The 26,270-nt window shown below is 46.0% G+C and overlaps 1 protein-coding gene across 2 annotated transcripts in view; it reads left to right on the plus strand.

The window, feature by feature from the left end:
- The window catches only part of plce1 (phospholipase C, epsilon 1), a 526,277-nt gene that overhangs the window by 93,899 nt on the left and 406,108 nt on the right, over nt 1-26,270 (plus strand). For both annotated transcript variants that reach the window (XM_038821511.1, XM_038821512.1), the window contains exon 2: nt 207-1,855. In XM_038821511.1, coding sequence (XP_038677439.1) covers nt 590-1,855 — 1,266 coding nt within the window. In that variant the 5' untranslated portion in view covers nt 207-589. The remainder of the gene's footprint in view (nt 1-206; nt 1,856-26,270) is intronic.

A 26,270-nucleotide genomic window follows, 5' to 3' on the forward strand; every position in this document is an offset into this window, starting at 1 on the left:
ATGTGGCAATGATTTGAGTAAACGTTAGCAAAAGTTCAATTCCGAAAACTGCCACAATTTGTGCCTGGATTGTCGATTGCGCCTGAAGTGGAAACTCTCCCTCGTATTGTACAATGTTCCTTGTGCCATTCTGTTTTGGAAGATGTAAACTTCCTGGATAATGTCTGTAACTCTTCACCTTAATCCTTTTTCTTCTTGTTTTACAGAGAAATGTAATCTGAATTTGGAGACTGATCTGGAATGAACCATTTTCTTATGTCATAAAGCAACAAAATATTTTTCTCCAAATTATTTGTAACATTCGCCTTAGATGAAGTGATGAGCTGAATAAACAACTGCTTACTCGCAGTAAAGGATCCCTAATGTGCTGAGCAAAACATTCCTTCTATCAGCCAATATTTGAGGCTCCAGCTGCTCATGCACTAGACATCATTATTCTCTGTTGGGCTTTATCAGTGGTAAAGTTTTTTTCTGTCCTGAAGTAAGACATTTGTAAACGGAAAAGCTCACTGAAGAGTTCAGCTTTATTCCCTTTTACAGAACTTCCCCAAGGAAATTTCCAGACAACCCTCACTGTTCAGGCAATGCTATGACAGTCAAGGAGAAGAATCAGAAGAATATTGAGTGTTGCTGTTTCAAGTTGACCTCTGAAGAAATAGCTGCTTCTGTGTTTACCACCACAGGGCCAAGAAAGATGATATCAACCCAGTCAGCTGAAGATGAAAATAGGCTGAGTAATTCAGGCTGTGATGTTAAAATAAGGCATGTTGTCGACGAGGGAATTCTGGATATGGATCCAGTGTCAATCATTCAGGGCCTGCCAGAGGCTCCTTTAGAGTTGCAGGGCACACGGCCAGTGATGTCTGCAGTGCGACAGACTGCAAAATACAATGCTGAGAGTGCAAGAGAAATTGAGGATCGTGAAATGGGGGCTTCCAGCTCAAAAGTGGGATGCTACAATGTAAACAACTGCAAGTCTAGCCAGGAAAATTGTGACTCCAGTCTGCTTTCAGACCAATCATCAGAGGAACTTAATAAATCATGGCATTTGCAAACAGATGAAGACATGCATTGGAAGTCCAAGGATTTCCCATTTTTGACAGGAGGCGTCAAAGGAAAGGAGAAACGTTTAACAGACGAAAGGTCTTCAATGGAGCTGCCATCATTATGCAACCAAATTGGAATGGAAGACAATTATCCACATAGTGGTTTGAAGATAACACACCATGCCAGCAGTGAGAATAAAATGCATCATGAATTTTGTCCCGGTCATTGCTCACAGGGGACTTCAATTTGCAATGTAGAACATAACTATCGATCCCCACCCTTTAGTTGTACATCAAAAGCATTACGACAATTTCAAAAGGGCTACATTGCTGAAAGAATGCATAACATTAATGATGATTGTCCAGGCTTGCGTGCCACAAAGGTTAGATTTGTCAGACTCCAGAAAAAGCTAAAGGTGACAACCTCAATTGATAGGTCTTTGGGGGGTCATTCAATGAACCGATTTTTCCTGAAGCCTTCCATTAGCTACTCTGAAGAATCTGGCAACAGCTGTGGAGAAGAGACCGGAGATGAGTTTGAACGAAACAAAAAGGAACGCTCCACTTTGTTGTTTAGACGCTACAATAAGAATAACCGAGAAGTGAAGAAATCAGTCTATACTGGATCCAGGGCACGGACGAGAACATTACCATTGGGGCATATAGGTGCAAAGGCCAGGAAGGCCATCAGTCAAAGGAAAACCATTCACCTTGATGTCAAATTTCCTAAGGTTCGCAATGAGAAGTTGATGATATGTCAAGCTATGTTGGTGAGAGGTGACTGGGATCATTCCTGGAGCAGGTGTGAGGTAAGCTGCATACAGTGGTGCTTACATTTGCCATGTTTTGTTGTGTTTAAGAAGGGATGCAAGGAATTAGACATTGAGGAGTTACTGTGAAAGGTTTGAGGAGTCAATGCTTGGTAGTGATGTTGATGAGCCTTATTGGCTTTAAGATGCTTCTCCTTGGCCATATAAATCAATTCTAATGCAGGAATGGAGAAAAAAATGTCAGCTTACTCTTCAGAAGTTTCATGCCTGAATCGGTCGTAGAACACAATATATGTACCAGACAGCTCAAATAAAAAAATCTTCATCCAGGCTTGAACACAGATTAATAAAAACATACTAAATACAGTGCTTATAAAATAGCCGCATTTTAACATAAACACTTGTGTAAATACTGAGATAAATTGGGAGTTAATGTAAAATGCATGTGGACACCTCAGCAGTAACTATCCAGGAATATTAAACCTACAGCGATTGTTTATTCTAGGCTTAGGTCTGAAGGAATGTTGAATCAGTTCCATGTATCATGAAAACTTGTCTTGTGACTTTCCCAACCATTATTTCTTTATTCAAGTAAAATGTGCTGTGTGTAGTACATAAGGATTATTTCATGGTAGCGTGAGTAAGGTATCAAAATAACTGAATGAATTAGTAGTGGGGAGAGTGGGTGATGAAGGGAATCATTCTACATCAGATCACAGACCGGGCATGTTCCTTCTGAAATTGGGTTTAACACCTTTCTCCAAGTGCATCAAAACTTAGTTAATAGTTTAACTTTTTGTCCTAAAGTATTCTCAAATGCCTAATACTTGATAGGGGAGGCAGTGGTATAGTGGTATTCTCACTGGAATACTGTCCTCAGCTGGCCTGGCCACAGCTATGTGGTTGACTCTTAATTGTCCTCTGAAGTGGCTGAGCAGGCCTCTCAGTTCAAGGTCAATTTGGCGGGGAATAAATGCTGGCCCAGTCAGCGACGCCCACATTGAATGAATTCCTGGAATTGTCTGAAATTTGCTCTCCACAGAGGATGCGTGCTACTGTTTTTTTTAGCTTTGCTATTGGTGTTTTTTTCAGATTGTATCCCGCCTGAACTAGCACAGTAACTAAGACAGAATATGCTGGACAATCTCAGCAGGTCTGACAGCATCTGTGGTGAGAGAGAAGGGAGCTAACGTTTTGAGCCTGACTCCCTTCTCTCTCCACAGATGCTGTCAGACCTGCTGAAATGGCCCAGTATTTTCTGTTTTTGTTTCAGATTCCAGCATCCGCAGTAATTTTCTTTGATATTAGCTCAATAACTATGCTGAGCAGCATATGAGAGGTGATTACATCAATGTACACATCCATATTTGCACACAGGGCTACTTGTCTTGGAGGATTGCTTTTGTTTTGGAAGAACTGTCTCAGATTTGTAGAAATAGAAGACAAATGCGCCAAACAGTGTTTGTGTAGTTTAGCCACATTCCACTTTGACTTCAAGTATCCACAAGGACTTTGCAGGATGGTGAGGGGTTTCTGAACAAATTTAAAATGCTGCACACTTTGGTTATTTTTATGGCAGAAACAAACATAAATCATTGAAGAACTGATCCAACCATGAGAATGGGTCATTTGAACAGAATTGCACAAGCAGGAGTTTGCATCCTATCCAAAGTTTACCAGTCTGGATTCTATTCCATTCTTAGCACAAAGTCTATCTAGTTAAAGTGACAAGGTGATTAATCTGGATCGCACACACCTATGTCCTGAATTCCAAGCCTGCTGACCCAAAAGTGAGAGAGATACCTGTTGGTCAAACCTGGTCGATGCCACACAGAAAGACCATAATCAGGAAACGTAATGTATAATATGCTAGCCAGCAGTGGAAACTCCCAGGTGAAGAGATACTCTTGAGGTAGCTATAGATAAAATTATAACCATACTGCATTGCATCATGGATCTTTCAATATTGTCAATGGGTATCGAGATGGAAAGTGTTCTTTCTGGCAGCCTGAGCTGGCGCGATGTAACCTAAAGAAATCAAGAGTACATTTCTCCAGAAATGACCCCGCTATCTAATGGCACTCTGTTGCTATTTCCGCCCTGGCGGGGAATGCCGACCCCCCCTTCCCCTGTGACGAGGCTGCTCATAGCATCATTTCCTGCGCTGAGGAGGTCCGACAAGCAGAGCTTCTCAGTGCAAATTTTCAAAAGGCGCCAGATCACTTGACACCCCCCCCCCCCCTCCCCCCGACGTGACCCCCCGGACCTCCTGCCAATGCCCCAACTCACCTGTTGGTGCATCCTCGAACCTCCCTGCATCTTACCACACACCGGCAAGGCAATCCCGGGCCTGAAGCTGGCACAGGCAAAATGCAAGCTTGGCACCTTGGCACTCACTGCCATTCTGCCAGTGCCTCTGCCAGCCTGGGAGTGGCACCTGGGCACCCTGGAAGTTCCAGGCTGGCACCCATGTGGCACTGCCAAGGTGCCAGGCTGGAAGTGCCATGGTGCCTGGGAGCCACCAGCAGTGCCAGGGTACCAGCCTGGCCAGACGCCAACCACTTGGGAGACCCCCCCCCCCCAAGTTCCGGTAAGCCTGGTCCCCGTTTGTGGGGAACAAATACTAATCGGCGCTCAGCAGTGGTTTCCTCGGCTCGGCTGCTCGATCCTGGGTGGCCGGTTGATCCAGCATCAGCACTGCTAAGTAGGTTTTTAAACTCACTTTTTAAAAATAAATTTAGAGTACCCAGTTATTATTTTTTTCCCAACTAAGGGGCAATTTAGCGTGGCCAATCCACCTAACCTGCACATCTTTGGGTTGTTGGGGTGCAACCCATGCAGACACGAGGAGAATGTGCAAACTCCACACGGACAGTGACCCAGAGCCGGGATTCGAACCCGGGTCCTCAACGCCGTAGTCCCAGTGCTAACCACTGCGCCGCGTGCTGCCCTGTTTTTAAACTCAATGAACCATGTGAGTCTGGGTCCCGCCCACAGATTCTGACATCTTGCACGATCTGGTTAGATCGTGCAAGGCATAACAGCCATTGGGAATCCCGGGGGAGGCCTCTCCTGGGATCTACTAGCCGTGCCTTGCCCCGCTTCTGGCAGGACGCGGCTGGTAAATAGCGCCCATCAAGTAAAATTATTGGGTAAAACAAAATTAGATTTTGTTCATTTTAGCCTATTACATTAATGGAGAACTATTCTTGCCTGAAGGGGCAAATGTCTTCCACAAAGCTCAACACGATATATATTGATTCAATGGGATGCATACAACATTGTAATGTATGCATAGAGGCAGCTGTAGAATGATACCAATAATTTGGCCTTATAAGCAGATTGAGGCTCCTCGTCACTCTGCATTCCTAATGTCACTTTGTTTCTACTTTGAGCTTTACTGTGTTTAAGTTTCTTGCCTCTTTGGTCCATTTTTGGAATCTATTTTCTTTTTAAAACAAGAACAATACATTGTATAAAAGTTAGTGGAATGTAAATACACTGTCCTTCTCTCTGCATTCCTCATGTCACTGAACAAATCAAGTTTGTTTCTAGTTTGAAGCAGCCTGTTTATGTTTCTTGCCTCTGTTCCATTTGTTGGAATCTATTTTTAATAATGATAAGAACAATACATTGTATTCTGGTTCGTGGGATGTAAACACACGTTATGTGACTATTTCAAAGGCCTACATGATGGAGTGAGGACAGAATTGACAGCTTTGAGATAACTGCTTTTAGGATGAGTGCAGCAGGAACTCAATGAACCTTTATCTCTTTTTCCCCTTTGCTTGCTGCTTCTTGTGGTCTCCATGCAACGTTTGAGTGTAGTTATCTGAGTGGGCCTCATTATGTGGTCAAAATGCAATTATGTGATACAGCTAGCATGAAAGCTGCCATGTTCTTACAAAAATAGAAATTGAAATGTTTATTTTTATTTCAAAAATATCCTACGTCATTTTTTACTTGGGTAAGTTTATTGTTTGATGCCACTTTTTAAACATTTGCCCACAATTTCCTTACAGTTGTACTACATACTACACAGCACCGAGATGTTAAGATCTTGTGGCTGATTTTAATATGTTCTAGAACCACTGTTGACTCTGGCTCAACAGCTCAAAGGCTCATTGGCCTCTGCCAAATTTAGTAGGAACTTGTCCACTTGGTTGTTCATCCCGAGGAATCTCTGAAGCTCAATAATGTTCCTAGGTTGTAGGAGCTCTCTGACTATTATTGTTTTTTTGTGGGTCGACTGTTATTCCAGAGGCTTGCACAATGTGACCTAGAAATTTGATGACCGGCTTGGTGAACTCACATTTTTCATTCAGTTTTAAGCCTGCATCCTGGAAGACTCTCAGGGCTGCTCTAAGCCTGCGATCATGCACTTATCTCGTGGATACAAGTACAGGTTGGTCGTCCATATGGAATATTACTCCTTCCATGCCTCTAGGGTTTGAGACATTGTTCTCTGGACACTTTCCGGTGTGCTCGCAATTCCGAATGGTGATCTATTGAAACAATAGCGACTGACAAACATTATGAATGTGGTCAAGCAGTCTGGATCCTTTGCCCAGAGGCAACTGCCAAAATCCACTGTTCACATTTAATTTGGTGGCTGGTGTAGTCTTGGCTAGTTTAGGAAGATTCTGATCAACTGAGGCCATTGGGTAGATCCCACATTCCACTGATCTTAACATCTGATAGGTTTAGCTGAGTCAATTCCACGCAGATTCTAATGGAGCCATTTGGCTTTGGGACAGTGGCCAATCGAACCATGGGGATGATGACCAGTGAGGTCATTCCTCACTGCAGCACCTTCTCAATTTCGCCCTTGACTTTGTCCAAGAGTGGGTGAGGGAAATTCCTCAGTGTAAAGGGGCAAATTGGTTTAACGTAGCTTGGAGGGTGAAATGGAACTTGGTCTTTAACTCCCTTTGGCCAATAAATAATTTTGGAAACTCATTCCTGAATGCAATGCTGTAATGCTCATCAGCAACCGCATCCTTTTTATAGATTATCTTTAATTGTTACGTTCCAACGGATGTTGAAATATGAATTGAAAACGTCTTCATAAGAAATTGAAGTTCAATCAACCCTTTGCCTTGCTATCACATCACCAGCAATAGATCCAACTGCATAAAATAATGTCCTGACCCGATCTTTGTGATATTTTTAGTGTAAACGAGAAGCGGTTCTGTACCTTGTACACTCCATTCTCCAGTTGCCTCAATTTTGCACCTGTTGCAAGCCTTCAGTACTCCAAAATGGTTCAAAATGATAGCGCGGATTCCATGCTCCTACTTCGGTGCTGCTCTTCTTTGCTTTGGGTCTTTGCTGAGCCCACCCGCCAGCATGATTTTGTGGGACCTGCCCCTTCAATTATTTTTTCTAAGTATTTAAAAATACGGCGGAAAAACCCAGCAAGGCTGTTGCCCGTGGGCTGCCCACCCTTTACCCGCCTGAGGAAGTAGAAAAATCGAAAAAATTCAACCTTATGAGAGTGACGACAATTCAAAAATACCTCATTGACTGGTGGGCACTCTCGATACCCTAAAGTCCAGAAAGGCAATGTATAAATAGATTTTCTTCCTTTCTAAATGGTGTCAAACTCTTTCTCAACCACTTTGCCAGCCTCGCTCCTAATACCAGTGTTTATGGCCTGCTTTGCTCACCAAGACCTTTAGAGATACAACTAATTTAATGCTGTCACTATCCAGCAATTAACGAAGACCTGCCCTTACTCTGTGACAGAAACATTGTTTTCCTCCCGAAGCAAAGTCTCTAATCATATTTGAATGCTGGCACAAAGCTCTTTGTTCACTTAGACTAATTATTTGAGCCTTTTAGATGAAGCTGTTTGCCGTTGCCGTATCCCAGGTTTCCAAAACCAAAGGAACATTCATCTTTTGTTATTGTTGATGTATGTTAGTATCAAAATGTAAGAATTTAGAATCTAAGTGAGTAAGCGCTGCCATTTATTAACAAATAGACTGCTTATTGTGTGTTGCGCAAATAGGCTTTTGTCATTCTTTCATGTGACCTGCATTTTGAATTGTTTTCAATTAAAATCACAAGCAAAGCAATATAAATGATTAAATATCACTGGCAATTGTGTGTATGTGTGTGGGAGAGCGTGGAGCAAAGATCAGTCCGCTACCTTTCAGTCCCTGCATGGTCTTTTCTCTGTACAGTGGGTGCTTGTGTGCAGTGACGATCATTTGAAATAAGCCATAGGATATCTATTGTTTCTTAATGTTAAGCCCTCTTAATGAATCTGACAAAAGTGTTGTGGAAATTTAAAGAGCAGGAAGAATTGTTATTCGATCCATTCCCACATTCCTGGATACCACCTCTTGTCAATAAATACCTTTCTGTGAGGCCTCTTTGGTATAGCATGGGATTAACATCAGTAAATAATAAAAGACAATTGAAAATGTCTTCTTTCCAGGAAACATCTGGGATGTGTGCAGAGTTAGTGAACTGGCTTTCAAAATTCATTTCCAGCTAACAAACAACCTGTCGTCAGATTGCCCTCAATGGTCAGGATATTAAAAACATCCAATATATAATATTACCTTTCCCATATCATATTGTAATAATTCATTATGCAGCTAAATTACGTTAAACCAAAAAGCTTTGTCCTCTAATTTAGAATGTGATGTTAATCTTCTTGAGGTCCTTGAGCTGGTACTTCATGTATAATTGTTCTCCGTCAAACAATTTTACACTCTGGAGATTGTTATCCATCCAGGTGTCCCTTCCAGATGTTGAATTCCACGAGAAAATGCAGGAATTTTACGTGAACTGATTAATGCAGTGCATTGAAAGATCCTTGGATTCAAATGCTTTGTGGATATGCTGCATGTTAGAGATGGTCGGGATAAGATTTCAGATGCATTGAAAATGTGAGTTCATGTGAGGAAAATGCGTTGGCAATAAATTTAGTCTAACAAGAATTCTGTTGGTCAGCGTGCCTCATTAAAACAAGACATGGGCCGGGATTCTCCCCTACCCGGTGGGGCGGGGGGTCCCGGCGTGTTGGAGTGGCGTGAACCACTCCGGCGTCGGGCCGCCCCAAAGTTGCGGAAGTCTCCGCACCTTTAGGGGCCAAGCCCTCACATTGAGGGGCTAGGCCCGCGCCGGAGTGGTCCCCGCTCCGCCGGCTGGCGTGAACAGCCTTTGGCGCCACACCAGACGGAGCCGAAAGGACTTCATGGGCCGGCGTAAGTCCGCGCATGCGCCGGAGCGTCAGCGGCTTCTGACATCATACCGGCGCATGCGCAGGGGAGGGCGTCTCTTCCGCTTCCGCTATGGTGAAGACATGGCTAAGGTGGAAGAAAAAGAGTGCCCCCACGGCACAGGCCCGCCCGCCGATTGGTGGGCCCCGATCGCAGGCCAGGCCACCGTGGGGGCACCCCCTGGGGTCAGATCGGCCCGCACCCCCCCAGGACCCCAGCGTCCGCCCGCGCCGCCAATCCCGCTGGTAAGAGATGTGGTTTCATCCAAGCCGGCGGGAGAGGCTAGTGAGCGGCGGGATTTCGGCCCATCGCAGGCCGGAGAATCTCCGCGGGGGGGCCCGCCGACCGCGCGGCGCGATTCCTGCCCCCGCCGAATCTCGGAGGGGGGGTGGAGAATTCAGGACATGGCGGGGGCGGCCTTGACGCCGGCCCCGAGCGATTCTCTGACCCGGCGGGGGGGTCAGAGAATCCCGCCCATGGTGTCAGAAGTAAACTAAACAAAACCACCAACAGAACTCAGGGAAATCTTGCGGGAAACTGGAAGAAATTGCCGCAGTCGTTCGAGCTGTACCTCACCGCACTGAGCAGTGATAAGACAGACCCACAGGAGCAATCCTCCACCTCTCTCCTCATGTAGCGGGGGAAGAAGCCCAAGAAGTCTATAACATATTTTCTGAACACGCACCTGCAATGCATCCGAAGCGTTAGCACATGTCAAAGAAGATTGGGATATCAGACTGTCAGCTCTTGGATTAGGTGACTCCAAGTAGTGCCGTGTGTACTGTATAGTATCTAATACTGGAGTCCACAATCACAATAGCTATTATTATGAACAGTAAGTGATCTTACAACACCAGGTTAAAGTCCAACAGGTTTGTTTCGAATCACTAGCTTTCGGAGCACAGGATTCACCTGAGGAAGGAGCTGCACTCCAAAAGCTAGTGATTTGAAACAAACCTGTTGGACATTAACCTGGTGTTGTAAGACTACTTACTGTGCCCACCCCAGTCCAACACCCCATCTCCACATTATTATTATGAAGCCCCACAACTTATCTGAGGTTAATTTTATGCAAATAATCTGCCACATGTTTCCCCAAAATGTCAGGTAACTACTGTGAACATGCAGTCCATGAAACTCTCAAAATCAAAGTTCATTAGGATTTTGAACTTTGCATTAAAAGCTCTAAATATTCCACATCGTTGCATCACTGGGAGCAGCAATAGGGAATGCATTATGATGTGCTCAAATGTCCAGTTTTCTTTTTGTTTCAAGGGGAAGAATGGAAATCTGTAAATTACTTTTCTGACCCATAAAATGGAAATTTCTCAACAAAACATTTCTTTGATCCTCATTGATTAGAGGGAATAGGCTATAACGCCTCATTTATGCTTCTCAGGTTCAACTTTATGCAACCTATCTGTACTTGTTTCTTCAAAATGTCAGTCACCCATCGACAAGCTTAAGATTTGTTTGTAACTTGAGCGAATAATTATTCTTTGAGTTATTCACTTTATAATTGTAGAATTGAAAACTAATTATTGTAATTTAGTACATTAAAATAGATAGACCTAATGAACAACAATGATATAAATCACCTTTTATCTAAGCAGTTTATTTTGCCTCTCAATCCTAATTAGTAAGTTAGCTGTGACCTGAAGACTACCATTCCTGCGACGCGTGGGATTCAGGATGCTCCACTAGTCCTGAAGACCTACTTGTGCAGGAACTGCATGAACTCAAGGTGAGGGTTTCTGAGTTTGAAAGGCAGCTGAATTCACTGCAGAAGACACAGGTGGCTGAATGTTTCCTGGATCTTAATTTGTAAAAGGGAGTCACACCACAGACAATGAGAGTTCAGGGTGGCCACCTGGAGGGGTAGGAAGAGGTAAGCAGTGTAGAAATCCACTGAAAGTTTCTTTATTTGTTCACTGGGCGTGAGTGTTACTGGCAAGGCCAGGGTAGCTCATCCCTAATTGCCCTTGAGAAGGGGTTGATGAGCTGCCTTCTTGAACCACTGCTGTCCATTTAGTGGGGGGACACCCGCAGTGCTGTTAGGGAGAGAGTTCTAGATTTGACCCAAGGCAAAGGTGATACAATTCCAAGTCAGGATGTTGTGAGAGATGGAGGGGATGTGTTCCCATGTGACTGCTGCTCTTGTTCTTCTATGCAGTGACGGCTGTGTGTTTGCAAGGTGTTTTCAAAGGAACATGGGAGAGTTACCGCCGTGCATCTTGTGGAGATAATTGGTACTTTCAAACCGATATTGCAGCATTGATTATTGGTGGGGTGACTAGCACTTGACTATCAAACTATCATGTGGAGAACACAAACTCTAGCCTAAGCAGCTTGCCCTGTTCAGATTCAGTTCATTGTGCCCAAATCTGGGCATCACACTTTAGGAACGAAGGGAAGACTTTGGAGATGGTAGAGAAGAGATTTGCCAAGTTGTTCCAAAGAGATATTACAGTCCTGTAGATAGACTAGAGAATGTGCTCCATAAGACACGGAGGAGGCTCAGGGGAAATTTGATACATGTGTTTAAAATGATGAAGGGTTTAGATAGAATGAATAAAGATAAACTGTTTCCAGTGGCTGATGGATCAATAACTAGAGGTCACAGGTTTCAGGTGATTAGCGAAAGAACCAGAGGCAAGATGAAGAACAATTTTTCTGCAACGAGTAGTTAGGTTTTGGAATGTGCTGCCTCGTTGGTATGCTGGACAGTGTTTCATTAGTAACCTTGCAAAGGAAACTGGATAAATATTTCAAAGAAGAAACCATTGCAGGGAAACGGGGAAAACGAGAGGGTGTGGGAATGACTGGATTGCTCTTCTGAAGAGCTGGTGCAGACTCAGTGGGCTGAAATTATATTTTTCTCTGAAACTGATCCTAGTGCGGGAATTACTTAAAACCGCAGTAACTTTGTCAGCTCTCTGATGGTAATGCAAGCAATAAAGTAAAACATCAGAGTGTGACTGCATGCACACTAAAGAACAAAAAATGGCAGCCTGCTTTCACAGAACCTGTTTCACGGAGAAAAACCTCCCAAACTCTTTACAGATGGAAAATATGTAGACATTTATGCTACCCAAGCGAGATGAATTATAGTGGAACTAAAATATAGTTAAATAGATGCATTCGAAGATGAGGGAGAAATGGAGAGGGGAGACAATTGAGTGACAAAATTCCAGAGTGGATCCAAAGCAGCGGAGATCTGGGCTGTCGAGCTGTCACGTTCACCTGAGAATACACAGGCCTGATGCCTCATTTGAAAGTTGGCACTCCTGACCCTGCAGCATTCTTTCAGCGCAATCATGTGCTTAGGTCTCAGGAGTGGGATTTGAACCTACAAACCTCAGATTCAAATTCTGTCACCTAGGTGACCCTACAAAGTCCTATACAGCCAAAAATCTCCATCCTTTTCTTTGTATATTTACTAATTAAAATTTTTTTTTTATATATATATATAAATGTAGAGTACCCAATTCTTTATTTCCAATTAAGGGGCAATTTAGCATGGCCATTTCAACTACCCTGGACATCTTTTTGGGTTGTGGGGCTGAGATCTATGCAGACACTGGGAGAATGTGCAAACTCCACACAGACAGTGGCCCAGGACCAGGATCGAACCCGGGTCCTCGGCGCCGTGAGGAGATAGTGCTATCCACTGCGCCACCGTGCTGCTCATATTCTTATCTTTTACTTTCCTTTCTGTCAAATCTGGCATAACAATGGGCACACACGGGGATGATGGTTGATTAGAACCAGATGAGTTATCTGATACTGCTGCATGATCCTGCTATCTCAGAAGAGGAGCACATACCAGGATATTGGTCCTCTCGCTAGGCACTGATGGAATGCGGGAGGTGAAATCAATTTGTGCAAGAGGACCATCCAGAGCTGGCTCCATGCCAGGAGCTGGAGCTGCAAAGAGATAGTGGCCACCTTAACCTTGCAACTATTGTGCCTATCATCTCCTGCCATTCAGCCCTTGAGAAGTGCTTGGATGGCCGACTGTCTTTCGGACAGGCAACTGACTAGCAGCATGCAGATGGGGCCTAGGGAGTGAGAATTGACCATGACAATGAGATGGTTGGGGAATTGGTGGTGACAGTGGGAAACACACCTCAGGGTTTCTGTCTTTCTCTCATTTCTTCCCTTTCTCGTCTCAGAGTAAATTTAGCTCATACGTTCTCTTGGGAAGAAAATATTTACTTGTACTGGGTTATACAGTAAATGGATTGTGTTAAACTGGGAACATTTAGCTCAATCATTTAAACAATTATTTTCATGGAATCATATAATCCCTACAGTGCAGAAGGAGACCATTCGGCCCATCAGGTCTGCCTGACCCTCTGAAAGAGCACACTACCTCGGCCTATTCCCCCACCCTATTCCCATAACCTATGGATACTCAGGACAATTAAGCATCGCCAATCCACCTAACCTGCGCATCTTTGGACTGTGGGAGGAAATAGGAGCACCTGAAGGAAACCCACACAGACATGGGGAGAAAGTGCAAACTCCGCATAGACAGTCAGCCAAGGTTGGAATTGAACCTGTGCCACACCACTTTTTAGACTTTTAATTTCAGATATTTTATTGAGTTTAAATTCCACCCCCACTGTGGTGTTTGAGATATCTGAATCCTGATAAATTGCTTGCACCAAAATAGGCAGCATTGCTTCATGCTCAATGGTACTCTATTGCATCGTGCAGATCATTTGCTCTCATAGAATTTACAGGCCATTCGGCCCATCAAGTCTGCACCGGCTCTTGGAAAGAGCACCCTACTTAAGCCCACACCTCAACCCTATCCCCTGAACCCAGCAACCCCACCTCACCTTTTTAGAAACCAAGGGCAATTTAACATGGCCAATCCACCTAACCTGCATATCTTTGCACTGTGGGAGGAAACCGGAGCACCCGGGGGAAACCCACGCAGACACGGGGAGAACGTGCAGACTCTCATTGAATGATGTAGGGCACAATTGAAATCAAGAGAAGGAAATGTAATGTTAAAAAATGGGGGGATTGGAAAGGAAGTGATAAAAAAGTTACATGTTTGCTTAGTCGAGTGTACAAAGATTCTCTAAGTCTAAAACATTCTCCCTGCTTGAGACCTCTGCTCCATTCTGCTGTGCAAGTCTGAGAGATCACAGTGGCAGCCTTGTTTTCTGTAATGGTGCTACATAACTTTCCACAGAACTCTGGCTCCTAAATTAAAAATAATATTTATTATTCTTTTCGGGGCCAAGACTTTGTGGAAAGTAATATCGCACAGCTGCAGGTCAATCTGCTTACGTGATGTCACTCTATTTGAAACGCAATAAATTGTCGGAAGAAGATGCAATGGGATGGGCAAGCTGGTGAAATGGATGAGGGCAGTCATGCATTGATCTGAGACCTTGCTGGAGGCATTTCTGATGTTAGGTTTCGTATCCGTCAAAGCCCGCCTTTTCCCTTTAACCTACTTCCAATTGCACTGTCAGAAACGCGCACATTTGGCCCACACGCCAGCAATCGTAGCATATATCAACATGCTAAATGAGAAAAGGGACAGTTTATTTATTTTAAAAATAAACTTAGAGTGCCCAATTCATTTTTTCCAATTAAGGGGCAATTTAGCATGGCTAATTCACCTACCCTGCACATCTTTTGGGTTGTGGGGGTGAAACCCATGCAAACACGGGGAGAATGCAAACTCCACATGGACAGTGACCCAGAGCCAGGATAGTAACCTGGGACCTCGCCGCCGTGAGGCAGCAGCACTAACCACAATGCCACCGTGCTGCCTTTTGAAAAGGCACAGTTTAAAGGACTAATGAGCTAGCCAGAACTGCTGGTGTCACGCCCAGTCTTGAGAAGCGAGATATGAAGCCTCGCCTCTACCTCCTGACAAATACAGTCATTTCATTGATTGTGGATCACCTTATGTTGTAAACTTTACAACATAGATTGTTTCCCCCCCCCCCCCCCCCCCCCCCCCCCCCGCCCCTCGCGCCCTCAAACACACTCACACAAAGTAACAGGCTGTGTGGGATCCGAGCCAATGAAAGAAAGTTGTTGAATGGAACAATAATGTGTCTGGAAATTTTGTCTATAGTCGCACAACGGCATAACCGTAATGATGAACAGCAATGAAGGCTATTTCTCCAGGAAAAAACTGAACACCCTTTTGTACTTCCATTTGGATCTGGAAGAAAGCCTGTTGGCTAAGCTCTGAATCATAAATGGAGCCCCTCTCACTGAAAAGGATTTCTGGTTAGGTTCATAATATTTTCCAGCTGCCAGTTGCAAAAAAAAAGCATTTTGTGCCCAGACACAGTTGCAACACAGTCCCAGAATGGTGTCTCCAGGCAGTCTGCAGTCACTTGATTTGGAGGAATACTTCACTGCAAAACGTTGCAAATTTTCAGATCACAATTTCATTTCTGTGCTGGGTCGCTGTGCGTTTGCAGCTCCGAGACTCTTAAGGATGGAAACGTTTAAAAGCAACCCCAAAACTCTTCCCGGAGTAGTAGGTTACTTGAATTGGACTAAAGTGATTGAAGTACGCATGCAGCACAAGATGAGAAGTTCAGACCTTTTCAATATTTGCGAAACTGAAAAAAGACAACACATTGTCATGTTGGTAAGTAATCAGCACCAGAAACCTAACTGCTCTTTCACTTTTTTACAACTTGCTAGTGAATATCTCTTTTGCATTTAATTTAAATTATTGAACCAAGCATCATTTGGCAATATCCTGGGCCTTTGATTCTTGTTGAGGTTTTAGTCTTTGCTGCATTGTACGTTACATTTAAGACCCTGGCACCATCGTGCCATCTGCTCTGTGCCTTGTAACACTGAAGATTGAAGTGACATTTCTTTTTTTTAAAATATTTTTATTAACATTTTTCAATTTATAAAATCAGAATAGAAAAATAAAATAATAAAAAACAGAAAAATAGAACAACCCCTCACAACACCTAACCCCCCATCACCCCCTCCCTCCCTTAACAATTAACGGTGATCAGTTCCTTGAAATAAACAATAAAGGGCTGCCATCTCTGATAGAACCCCTCAATTGGCCTTCACAGTGTATTTGACTTTCCTGAGGTATTGGAGCTCCATCAAATATCCCAGCCACACCGAGACACATGGAGACCCCAGCAGTACTCACCTCCATATGACGAGGGAGGCGAAGGCCAGGATATCAGCCCACGTGCCGGCAGCAGCTCCAGCGGGTCTGACACCCCAAATATGGCCACGAAAGGACAGGGTTCCAGCTCAGTCTTCAGGATAGCCGACATGGTGCTGGAGAAGGAGACCCAAAATGCTACAAGCTTGGGACAGGACCAGAACATATGCCAGACCTCCTGAACAACGCTCAAACCTGTCCTCCAGCCCTAAAAAGAAGCGACTCATTCTAGACTCGGACAGGTGCGCCCTAAAAACGACCTGAAGTTGTATGAGCCTTGTGTACGAGGATATGGAGTTGACCCTGCGAAGGGCCTCATTCCACACTTCACCATCCCATATGGGCCTCCTACTCCCACCTAGCCTTGATCCCTTCTATTGACACTGAATTTTCCGACATACTCCATCCATAAATACCGGCAGTTCCTCCTTCCTCCGACCCCGTGAGCGAAAGGACCCTCTCCATTTGAGACATTGATGGTGTCAAGGGGAACGGCGGGAAAATCTGTCTCTCAAAGTTGCGAATTTGGAGATATCTGAATGAATTTGAACTTGAGAGTCCAAACCTTTCCGTCAATTCCTCTTGACTGGGAAACTACCACATAGGAACAAATCGCTCACTCTCTCCAGCCCCTTCACTTCCCCCCCCTGCCCTCCCCTGAACATGGCATTTAATTTCACAGGCTCGAACAGATGATTAGCAATGATGGAAGCCAGTTTCGACACTGATCCCAGTTTAAAATGTTGTTAAAATTGTCTCCATATCTTTAAAGTGTAAACAACCACTGGATTTGACGAATACTTTGTCGGTAAGAACGGGAGCAATTCCGTCACTGATGCCTCCAGACCAGACCCACTAAATGACCTCGATTCCATCTGCACCCACGTAGCCCCTAGATCACCACATCAACTTAACACCTTCTCTGTAGCTGCCCAGTAATAAAATATCAGGTTCTGCAGTGCCAGGCCCCCCCAACTGTCCCTTTGAAGGACCGCCCTGCGAATCCTCGGGATTGTGTCCACCTATATAAAGGACGATATCAAATTCTCAACCCTCCCAAAAAAAATAGGAAGAAAAACCATCAGACACTGAAAAAGAAAATTGTGGTAGAATGTTTATCTTGATCGACTGGACCCTGTCCGCCAAGGACAGGAGAAGGTTATCCCACATTTGCAGATTGGTCTTGACTCTCACCAGGCTAGTATAATTAAGTTTACGAAGCTAGGCCCAAAAGTTACCCCCCCCCCCCCCGGCCAAGTGAAATGGAAGCTCTCCCAGGTTGGCTCCCCTCCCTGGGGGGCTCACCACAAAACTTCTTTCCAGATTTAATTTATATCCAGAAAAGGAGCTAAAGCACCTCAGTTGTTCCATTATATCACCTATTGTGGGGACTGGGACCGTCACATAAAGTAAAACATCATCAGCATTCAGGGGCACCCCATGCTCCACTCCTCCCCTAATTATACCCTTTCACTTACCCAAAGCCCTGAAAGCAATGGCCAAAGGCTTTATCAGCAGTGCAAATAAGGAGGGCCACAAAGCCCCCCCCCATCTCATTCCCCTATTTAAGTGAAAGTACTCCAAGCTCATGGTGTTGGTCCGAACACTAGCTGATGGATTCTTGTGCAACAGGCCATGACACAAACTTGGGCCACAACCTGAACTTCTCCAAAACCACAAAAGATACCCTCATTCTACCCTGTCAAACGCCTTTTCGGCATCTAACGAGGCGATTACCTCTGGGTCGGGCCCGTCAGATGCGACAAGAACCATATTTAGCAATCACTGCATATCTTCAATATTTCCACTGTTTCATATTTGGTTTTCGTCTATTGCTTTTATGGCTGTATGAGTCTCTTCAGGAGGTTAAATGCTCCCCCTCCCCCATTATTCTTAGGGAAGTTGGGACATTTATATCTGTGCTATCTTGTTCGTTGATTGTGCCACACATTTTGATATGAAAGCCTACCGTTTGGCATCATTTCCGCACCAGCATTGTTCCAATGAGCTACGGACCACGTTTTAAGCAGATTAGATGAAACCCAATGTTATTTAAATGGCATCTTGATGACTGGAAAGAATGAAGAAAAACATCTCCGCAACCTAGATGCCACACTCCAGAGATTAGATGATTATGGATTAAGAGTCCGAAAAGACAAATGTGAATTTTTACAATCTACAATTGAATATCTGGGTCATGTCATTGATGCCAAAAGATTGCATAAGTCACTTTTGAAAGTCAATGTCATTACCCAAGCACCGCATCTCAGAATGTCAACCAACTTCAATCTTTCTTCGACTTACTAAGAAGGTTTGTCCTAAACTAACTTCTATTCTAAAACCCTTACTGTGTCAAAACAGTAGGCAGCACGGTAACATCATGGATAGCACAAATGCTTCACAGCTCCAGGGTCCCAGGTTCGATTCCGGCTTGGGTCACTGTCTGTGCGGAGTCTGCACATCCTCCCCGTGTGTGCGTGGGTTTCCTCCGGATGCTCCGGTTTCCTCCCACAGTCCAAAGATGTGCAGGTTAGGTGGATTGGCCATGATAAATTGCCCTTAGTGTCCAAAATTGCCCTTAGTGTTGGGTGGGGTTTCTGGTTTATGTGGATAGGGTGGAGGTGTTGACCTTGGGTAGGGTGTTCTTTCCAAGAGCCGGTGCAGATTCGATGGGCCGAATGGCCTCTTTCTGCACTGTAAATTCTGTGATTTCTATGAAAACAAAAAGTGGACACGGTGGATTAATGTGTGAGAGCATTCGTACAAGCCTAAGAGGCGCTATTCAAGTCAGAAATTCTGACTATTTTGATCCAAATTTACCCCATGCAACTGGTATATGACGCATCAACTAATGGGGTCGGGTTGGTGGTTTGCCACATAATGCCCAAAGGTGAAGAGAAGCCGATAGCTTTCGCATCCAGGATCTTGAATAAGGCCAAAATTGATTACACGCAGATAGAGGAAGAAGCCCTCGGAATGAATTTTGGCATAAAATGTTTTTACCAATTCCTGTATGGGAAGAAATTAACTTCATGATCCACTAACAATGATTCTTGGACCTCAAAGGCAGCGAGCAAGATGCAGAGCTGGGCATTGCTCGTCTCAGTACACATATCCGATCAAGTATCCTTAATTAAGCCTTCATGGGAATGCTGATGGGCTTTCCCGACTACCCTGACCCAGTAGTTCGTTGATAAGTAGTTTGTGTGGAAACATTTTCTACTTCAAGCAAGTAAATACCACCAATGCTGTAACTGTAGGACAAGTTGAGAACATACCAGAACGATTCAGTAGGAGACAGGCAGCATAAGAGTGAGACAGAGGCGTGCATCGAGAGGAGCTCCCGCCGGTGGCCACGATTTGCAGCACTTTCGGGGGTTTCCCCAATTCTTCGCTCTCACAACTTTGAGCTGTGGCAAAGACATAAGCCGAGGTGAGAGAGCAGGGCGTGAAGATGAAGGAAGTGGAGGAGGCCGTGTCGCAGCACAGCGACCAGTTCACCTCGATGGGGGACAAACTGCAGAGGGTGCTGGAGGTCAACAGAGGACTCCGAGCAAAGCTCGAGGACTTGGAGAACCGCTCGAGGCGGCACAATCTGAGAATTGTGCACTTTCCCGAAGGGACAGAGGGCCCCAAGGCGAACAGGTACTTCGCTGAGAAGTTGGTGGAATTGATGGGGGAGGGTGAGAAACCCTCCCGGTACGAGCTGGACTGAGCTCTTAGGTCATTAAGGCCGAAGCCCAAAGTGAACGAGCCGCCAAGAGCAGTAATTATCTGCTTCCATAAGTACTGCATGATGGAGAAGGTGTTAAGCTGGGCGAAGCAGAAGCGCTAGGTGCAGTGGGATGGTGCTGGAGTTCGGATCTACCAGGACTTGACGGTGGAGTTGGCAAAAAGTTGAGTGGCGTCCGGGCGAGTGAAGGCGGCACTGTACAAAAAGGGAGTGCGATTTCGTATGGTGTACCCGGCGAAGCTGAGGGTGATATATAATGCCAAAGACTTTTATTTCAAGATAGCGGAGGCGGTTGAGGCGTTCGTGAGGGCAGAAGGCTTGGAACAAACGTGAGGAGCGGAGCTGGAAGAGAGACTGTGGACTGTGATTGGGGAGCTGGAAAATGTATAAATGCTATAACTTTCTTTTTACTGATGTGTATTGTAATTTACTTCTCTTCACATTGTTACAGAGTTCAAGTTAATGGTTGAGTTGATTGGTGTTCTGTGTTGCGACGGTTATATCTTATTTTAGTGAATTGTATGTGTTGGATTGTTGTTTTTGTTTTTTCTTTCTCTGGGACTGGGTGGGAGGGGAAGGTGTACCTTGGCGGGGGGAGCCACCCGAGCTAGCTAACTAAAGTCGGCTAGTGAATGGAGGTGAGGTGAGAGGAGGGCTGCGGACATTGGAGCCTGGGTAGCAGGTTTCGATGGGCTTACGAGGCGAGTGAGGGGTGGGGGGGGGGAGGGATTGATGCTGAAGGGAGATTTTTTTTTGAGAGGAAATGTAGGGGGGGGGGAGGGGTTCGATGTTCATAATGGATAGGGGCGGGTTCGGCTCATGGGGCAGGGCCCGGCGGTATGATGATGGTGGATAAGAAGGGTGGGGGGGGAGAGACCTCCAGTTAGGATAGTCACGTGGAACGTGAGGGTGTTAGGAGGTCCGGTCAAGAGGTTAATGGTGCTTGCGCATCTTAAAAGTTTGAAAGCCGATGTAGCAATGCTGCAGGAGACTCACTTGAGGGTGAAGGACCAGGTGAGACTTAAAAGGGCTGGGTTAGTCAGGTGTTTCACTCTGGATTTGACGGAAGGGCTCGCGGGGTAGCGGTAATGGTCAGCAAAAGAGTACGCTTCCAGATGGAGAATGTGGTGGCAGATCAGGGGGGTAGATATGTGATTGTGACAGGGGTGCAGGAGGGGAGGTCAGTGGCACTGTTAAGTGTATACAGTCCCAATTGGGACGATGTGGGATTCACAAAGAAGGTGTTTGGGGCCATCCCCGACTTGGACACACATGAGCTGATTGTGGGGGGGGAACTGGAACTTGGTGCAGGAGCCAAGGTTGGACAGGTCACGGCCGCGCTCGCTGGTCCCATCAGGGGGGGGGGGGGGGCGAAGGCACTGGCTGGGCTAATGGTGGAAACAGGAGGGGTGGACCCTTGGAGGTTTCTGCACCCGAGGGAACAGGAGTACTCATTTTTCTCAGCAGTCCATAAGGTATACACGCGGATCGACTTTTTTCGTGGTGGGGAAGACTTTGCTGGCTGTGGTTAAGGGGTCGGAATACTCGGCAATTGCAGTGTCAGATCATGCTCCGCATTGGGTGGATATGGTGCTGGAGAAGGGGGTAGCACAGAGGCCTGGGTGGAAATTAGATGTGGGACTTTTGGGGGACCAGGGGTTCTGTGGCAAAATTGAAAAGGTAATTGAGGAATATGTAGGTTTCAACTGTACGGGTGAGGTGTCGAAAGCTGTTGTCTGGTAGGCTCTAAAGGCGGTGGTGAGGTGATTTTGTTTAAGACCAGGGTGGACAAAGATGAGAGGTTGAAGTGGCAGGGGGTAATAGATGAGATGTTGGAGGCAGATAGCAGTTATGCAGAAGTTGGGGACCCAGCAAAGCTGGAAAAGAGGAAGGAACTACAGACGAGCTTTGACCGACTATCTACCAGGAAGGCGATGCGCCAACTGAGATGAGCAAGGGGTGCAGTTTACGAACATGGAGATAAGCATGTTAGCAGGTCAGCTCCGGAGGGAGGCAGCGGTAAGGGAAATTGTTCAGGTGAGGGATAGGGGCTGTTTAGCACACTGGACTAAATCACTGGCTTTGAAAGCAGACCAGCAGCACGGTTCGATTCCCGTAACAGCCTCCCCGAACAGGCGCCGGAATGTGGCGACTAGGGGCTTTTTGCAGTAACTTCATTGAAGCCTACTCGTGACAATAAGCGATTTTCATTTTCATAGGGCAGGGAAGTTGGTGGTGGCTCCGGATCTGATTAACAAGGTTTATGAGGAATTTTATGAGAGGTTGTGCAGGTCAGAGCCACATGGGGGAGACTGTGAGATGCAGGAATTTCTAGATGGGTTGGAGTACCCGAGGTTAGGGGAGGGAGACAGGGCTAAATTGGAAGGAGCGATAGTGGAGCAGGAGATAAAGGATGCAATTGCGAGGATGCAGTCGGGGAAGGTGGTAGGGCCGGATGGGTTTCCGGTGGAATATTATAAAAAATTCAAGGATAAGCTGGCACCCCTGATGGTGGGGCTGTTTGAAGAGGCGATAGGGAAGTGGCTGTTGCCACAAACCTTGGGGCAGGCATCGATTTCCCTATTGCTAAAAAAAATAAGGATCTGCCGGAGTGTGGGTCGTATAGGCCCATATCACTTCTGAATGTGGACGCAAAAGTATTGGCGAAGGTACAGGCGGGTAGGCTGGAGGAATACCTCCCGAAGTTGATAGGTGAAGATCAGACTGGGTTTGTGAGAGGGAGGCAGCTCTTTTCAAACGTTAGAAGGGTGTTGAACGTCGTTATGGCACCGGCAGAGGGGAAGGAAACAGAGGTGGTTGTGGCATTGGACGCTGAGAAGGCGTTTGATCGGGTAGAATGGGGGTACTTGATGGCAGTTCTGGAGCGGTTTGGGATTGGACCAAGATTTGTGAACTGGGTAAAGCTATTATATAAGGAGCCGAGGTCGAGTGTCCGCACAAACAATATCAGCTCGAGATACTGTTCTCTCCACCGTGGGACGAGGCAGGGATGTCCTATGTCACCCCTGCTGTTTGCACTCGAGATTGAGCCATTGGCCATCTCATTAAGAAGTTCGGAGGTATGGAAAGGAATAGTGCGGGGGGAGGTAGAGCAGAGGGTGTCCTTACATGCCGATGACTTGCTGTTATACATGTTGGAACCGAGTGTGTCGATAGGGGGAATATTGGAGCTACTGTGAGTATTTGGGGCTTTCTCGGGGTACAAACTAAATCTAGACAAGAGTGATTAATTTGTGGTGTCTCGGCCAGGGGTGGGGGCAGGGGTGGGGGGGCTGCCATTCCGTAGGGCAGGGACTCACTTTAGGTACCTGAGGGTGCAGGTTGCCCGGGAGTGGGGGGGCTCTGCAGGTACAACATTTCTAGTTTGGTGGGGAGAGTGAAAGCTGATCTGGCAAGGTGGGACGGTCTCCCTCTGTCACTGGCGGGTCGGGTACAGGCGGTTAAAATGAACGTGTTGCCATGATTTCTGTTTATTTTTCAATGCCTGCCGATTTTCCTGCCAAAGGCTTTTTTCAGGGAGATTTTGGGAAGGATTACCTCGTTCATAGGGGGAGTGAAGGTGGCCAGAGTGAGAAAGGTGCTGCTACAGAGGGGAAGGCAGGCAGGGGGTTTGGGTCTTCCGAACCTGATGTACTGCTACTGGGCGGCGAATATGGAGAAGATACGGAGCTGGGTCAGAGGGGTTGATTCCCAGTGGGTCAGAATGGAGGAGAGTTTGTGCAGGGGGTCGGGATTGAAAGCACTAGCAACTGCGCCGCTCCCGATAGCCCCGGGGAAATACTCAGGGAGTCCGGTAATAATAGCTTAATTGAGAATTTGGAGGCAGTTTCGTTGGGGGCAGGGCCAAGGGAAATGCCGATTCGGGGGAATCATAGATTTGAGCCAGGGAGGTGGGATGGAAGTTTTTGGAAATGGGAAGAGAAGGGGATTAAGACACTAAAATATTTGTTTCTTAGGGATCGGTTTGCAGGATTGAAGGAACTGGAAGCGAAGTATGGGCTGGAGCAGGGGGAAATGTTTAGATGCATGCAGGTTCGAGATTTTGCCAGAAAGGAGATACAGAGCATCCCGGTGGGGCTGGACTCCACATTGCTGGAGGAGTTGCTGACGCCAGGGGGACTGGAGAAGGGGGTAGTGTCAGCGGTTTATGGAGCTATTTTGGAAGAGGAGAAGGCACCACTGGAAGGGATCAAAGCAAAGTCGGAGGAAGAGTTGGGAGAGGGTATGGAGGAGGGGTTCTGGTGTGAGGTGCTCCGGAGAGTGAATGCCTCCACCTCGTGGGTGAAGTTGGGGCTGATACAGCTGAAGGTGGTATACAGAGCACACCTCACGAGGGCGAGGATAAGCCAATTCCTTGAAGGGGTAGAAGATGTGTGTGAGCGTTGCAGGGTGGCCCCGCTAATCATGTTCATATGTTTTGGTCCTGTCCAAAGCTAGAGGATTACTGGAAGGAGGTTTTTAGGGTAATTTCTAAAGTGGTGCATGTGAAACTGGACCCGGGCCCCCCGGGACCATATTCGGGATGTCGGACCAGCCACGGTTGGAAACAGGTGCGGAGGCAGACGTTGTAGCCTTCGCCTCGTTGATCGCCCGAAGACAGCTCCTGATAGGTTGGAGGGCAACCTTTCCACCCTGTGCCCTGGCGTGGTGTGGGACCTGTTGGAATCCTTGACTCTTGAGAAGGTTATGTTTGAACTGAGGGAAAGGATAGAGGGGTTCTGCAATTCATGTGCATTATTCATTATGCACTTTCAAGAACTAGATAACATCGAACATTAGTTGGGCCGTGTGGGTGGGAGGGTTGGGGGGAGGGGGGCTATGTGTGTTAATGGCGACTATGGGTGATCCCTAATTCCTTTTTGTCATTTGTTTGTGTGAACTTGCGGGCTCATGTTTGGAGTTTGGTGGGAGGATGGGATCGTTGTTATTGACATGCGGATTGACATATTTGTTACTGATTATTGTTTATTGTTGGTGGGTGTAAATTTGGGAGAAAATGTGAAAAAGGAGGAGAATAAAAAATATTTTTTAAAAAAGAACTGATTCAGTACTGTCAGAATCAAAGACCCCTCCCACCCGGCTTACTCACTCTTCCAACTTCTTCCATTGGGCAGGAGAGCCAAAAGTCTGAGAACACGCACGAACAGACTCAAAAACAGCTTCTTCCCCACTGTCACCAGACTCCTAAATGACCCTCTTAAGGACTGACCTCATTAACACTACACCCTGTATGCTTCATCCGAAGCCGGTGTTTATGTAGTTACATTGTGCACCTTACGTTGCCTTATTCTGTATTTTCTTTTATTTCCTTTTCTTTTCATGTACTTAATGATCTGTTGAGCTGCTCGCAGAAACACACTTTTCTCTGTACCTTGGTACACATGTCAATAAACAAAAATCCAAATCCAGAGGTCACGAACATGGTGCTTCGAGGAAAGACTTCAGGAGCAAACCCTGAGTTAAAGCCATATTCCATTTGAAGACTTGAATTATCGTTACAGGCAGATTGTCTCCTCTGGGAAATGAGAGTCATCACTCAACCACTACTAAGAAAGTGTGTACTAAATCAATTACACAAAGGCCACTGTATTATAAGGATGAAGGAGATGGCCAGAAGCTATTTTGGGTGGGCGGAGCTAGATGCTGAAATCGAGGACAAGGTGGGAATTAATTGGTTTTGCACAAAATTGTGGAATCTGCCGCCATCAGCTCCATTACACCCATGGGAATGACCAGACGAAGCCTGGCAACGGGTACATACTGATTAAGGGCAGCACGGTAGCATTGTGGATAGCACAATTGCTTCACAGCTCCAGGGTTCCAGGTTCGATTCCTACTTGGTTCACTGTCTGAGCGGAGTCTGCACATCCTCCCCGTGTGTGCGTGGGTTTCCTCCGGGTGCTCCGGTTTCCTCCCACAGTCCAAAGATGTGCAGGTTAGGTGGATTGAGCATGATAAATTTCCCTTAGTGTACAAAATTGTCCTTAGTTTTGGGTGGGGTACTGGGTTATGGGATAGGGTGGAGGTGTTGACCTTGGGTAGGGTGCTCTTTCCAAGAGCCGGTGCAGACTCGATGGGCCGAATGGCCTCCTTCTGCACTGTAAATTCTATGATAATCTATGCCAGGCTGTTTGAGGGCGTATGTTTCTCATTCGATGTGCAGAGGTGGTAGAGGGTGGGCACGGAGGTGTCATTTATGATGTATCTAGACAGATACATGAATGGGCAGGGAGCAGAGGGATACAGATCCTTAGAAAATAGGCAACAGTTTTAGATAGA

Source organism: Scyliorhinus canicula, chromosome 16 (genome assembly GCF_902713615.1).
Source record: "Scyliorhinus canicula chromosome 16, sScyCan1.1, whole genome shotgun sequence".
In the NCBI taxonomy this organism is placed as follows: domain Eukaryota; kingdom Metazoa; phylum Chordata; class Chondrichthyes; order Carcharhiniformes; family Scyliorhinidae; genus Scyliorhinus; species Scyliorhinus canicula.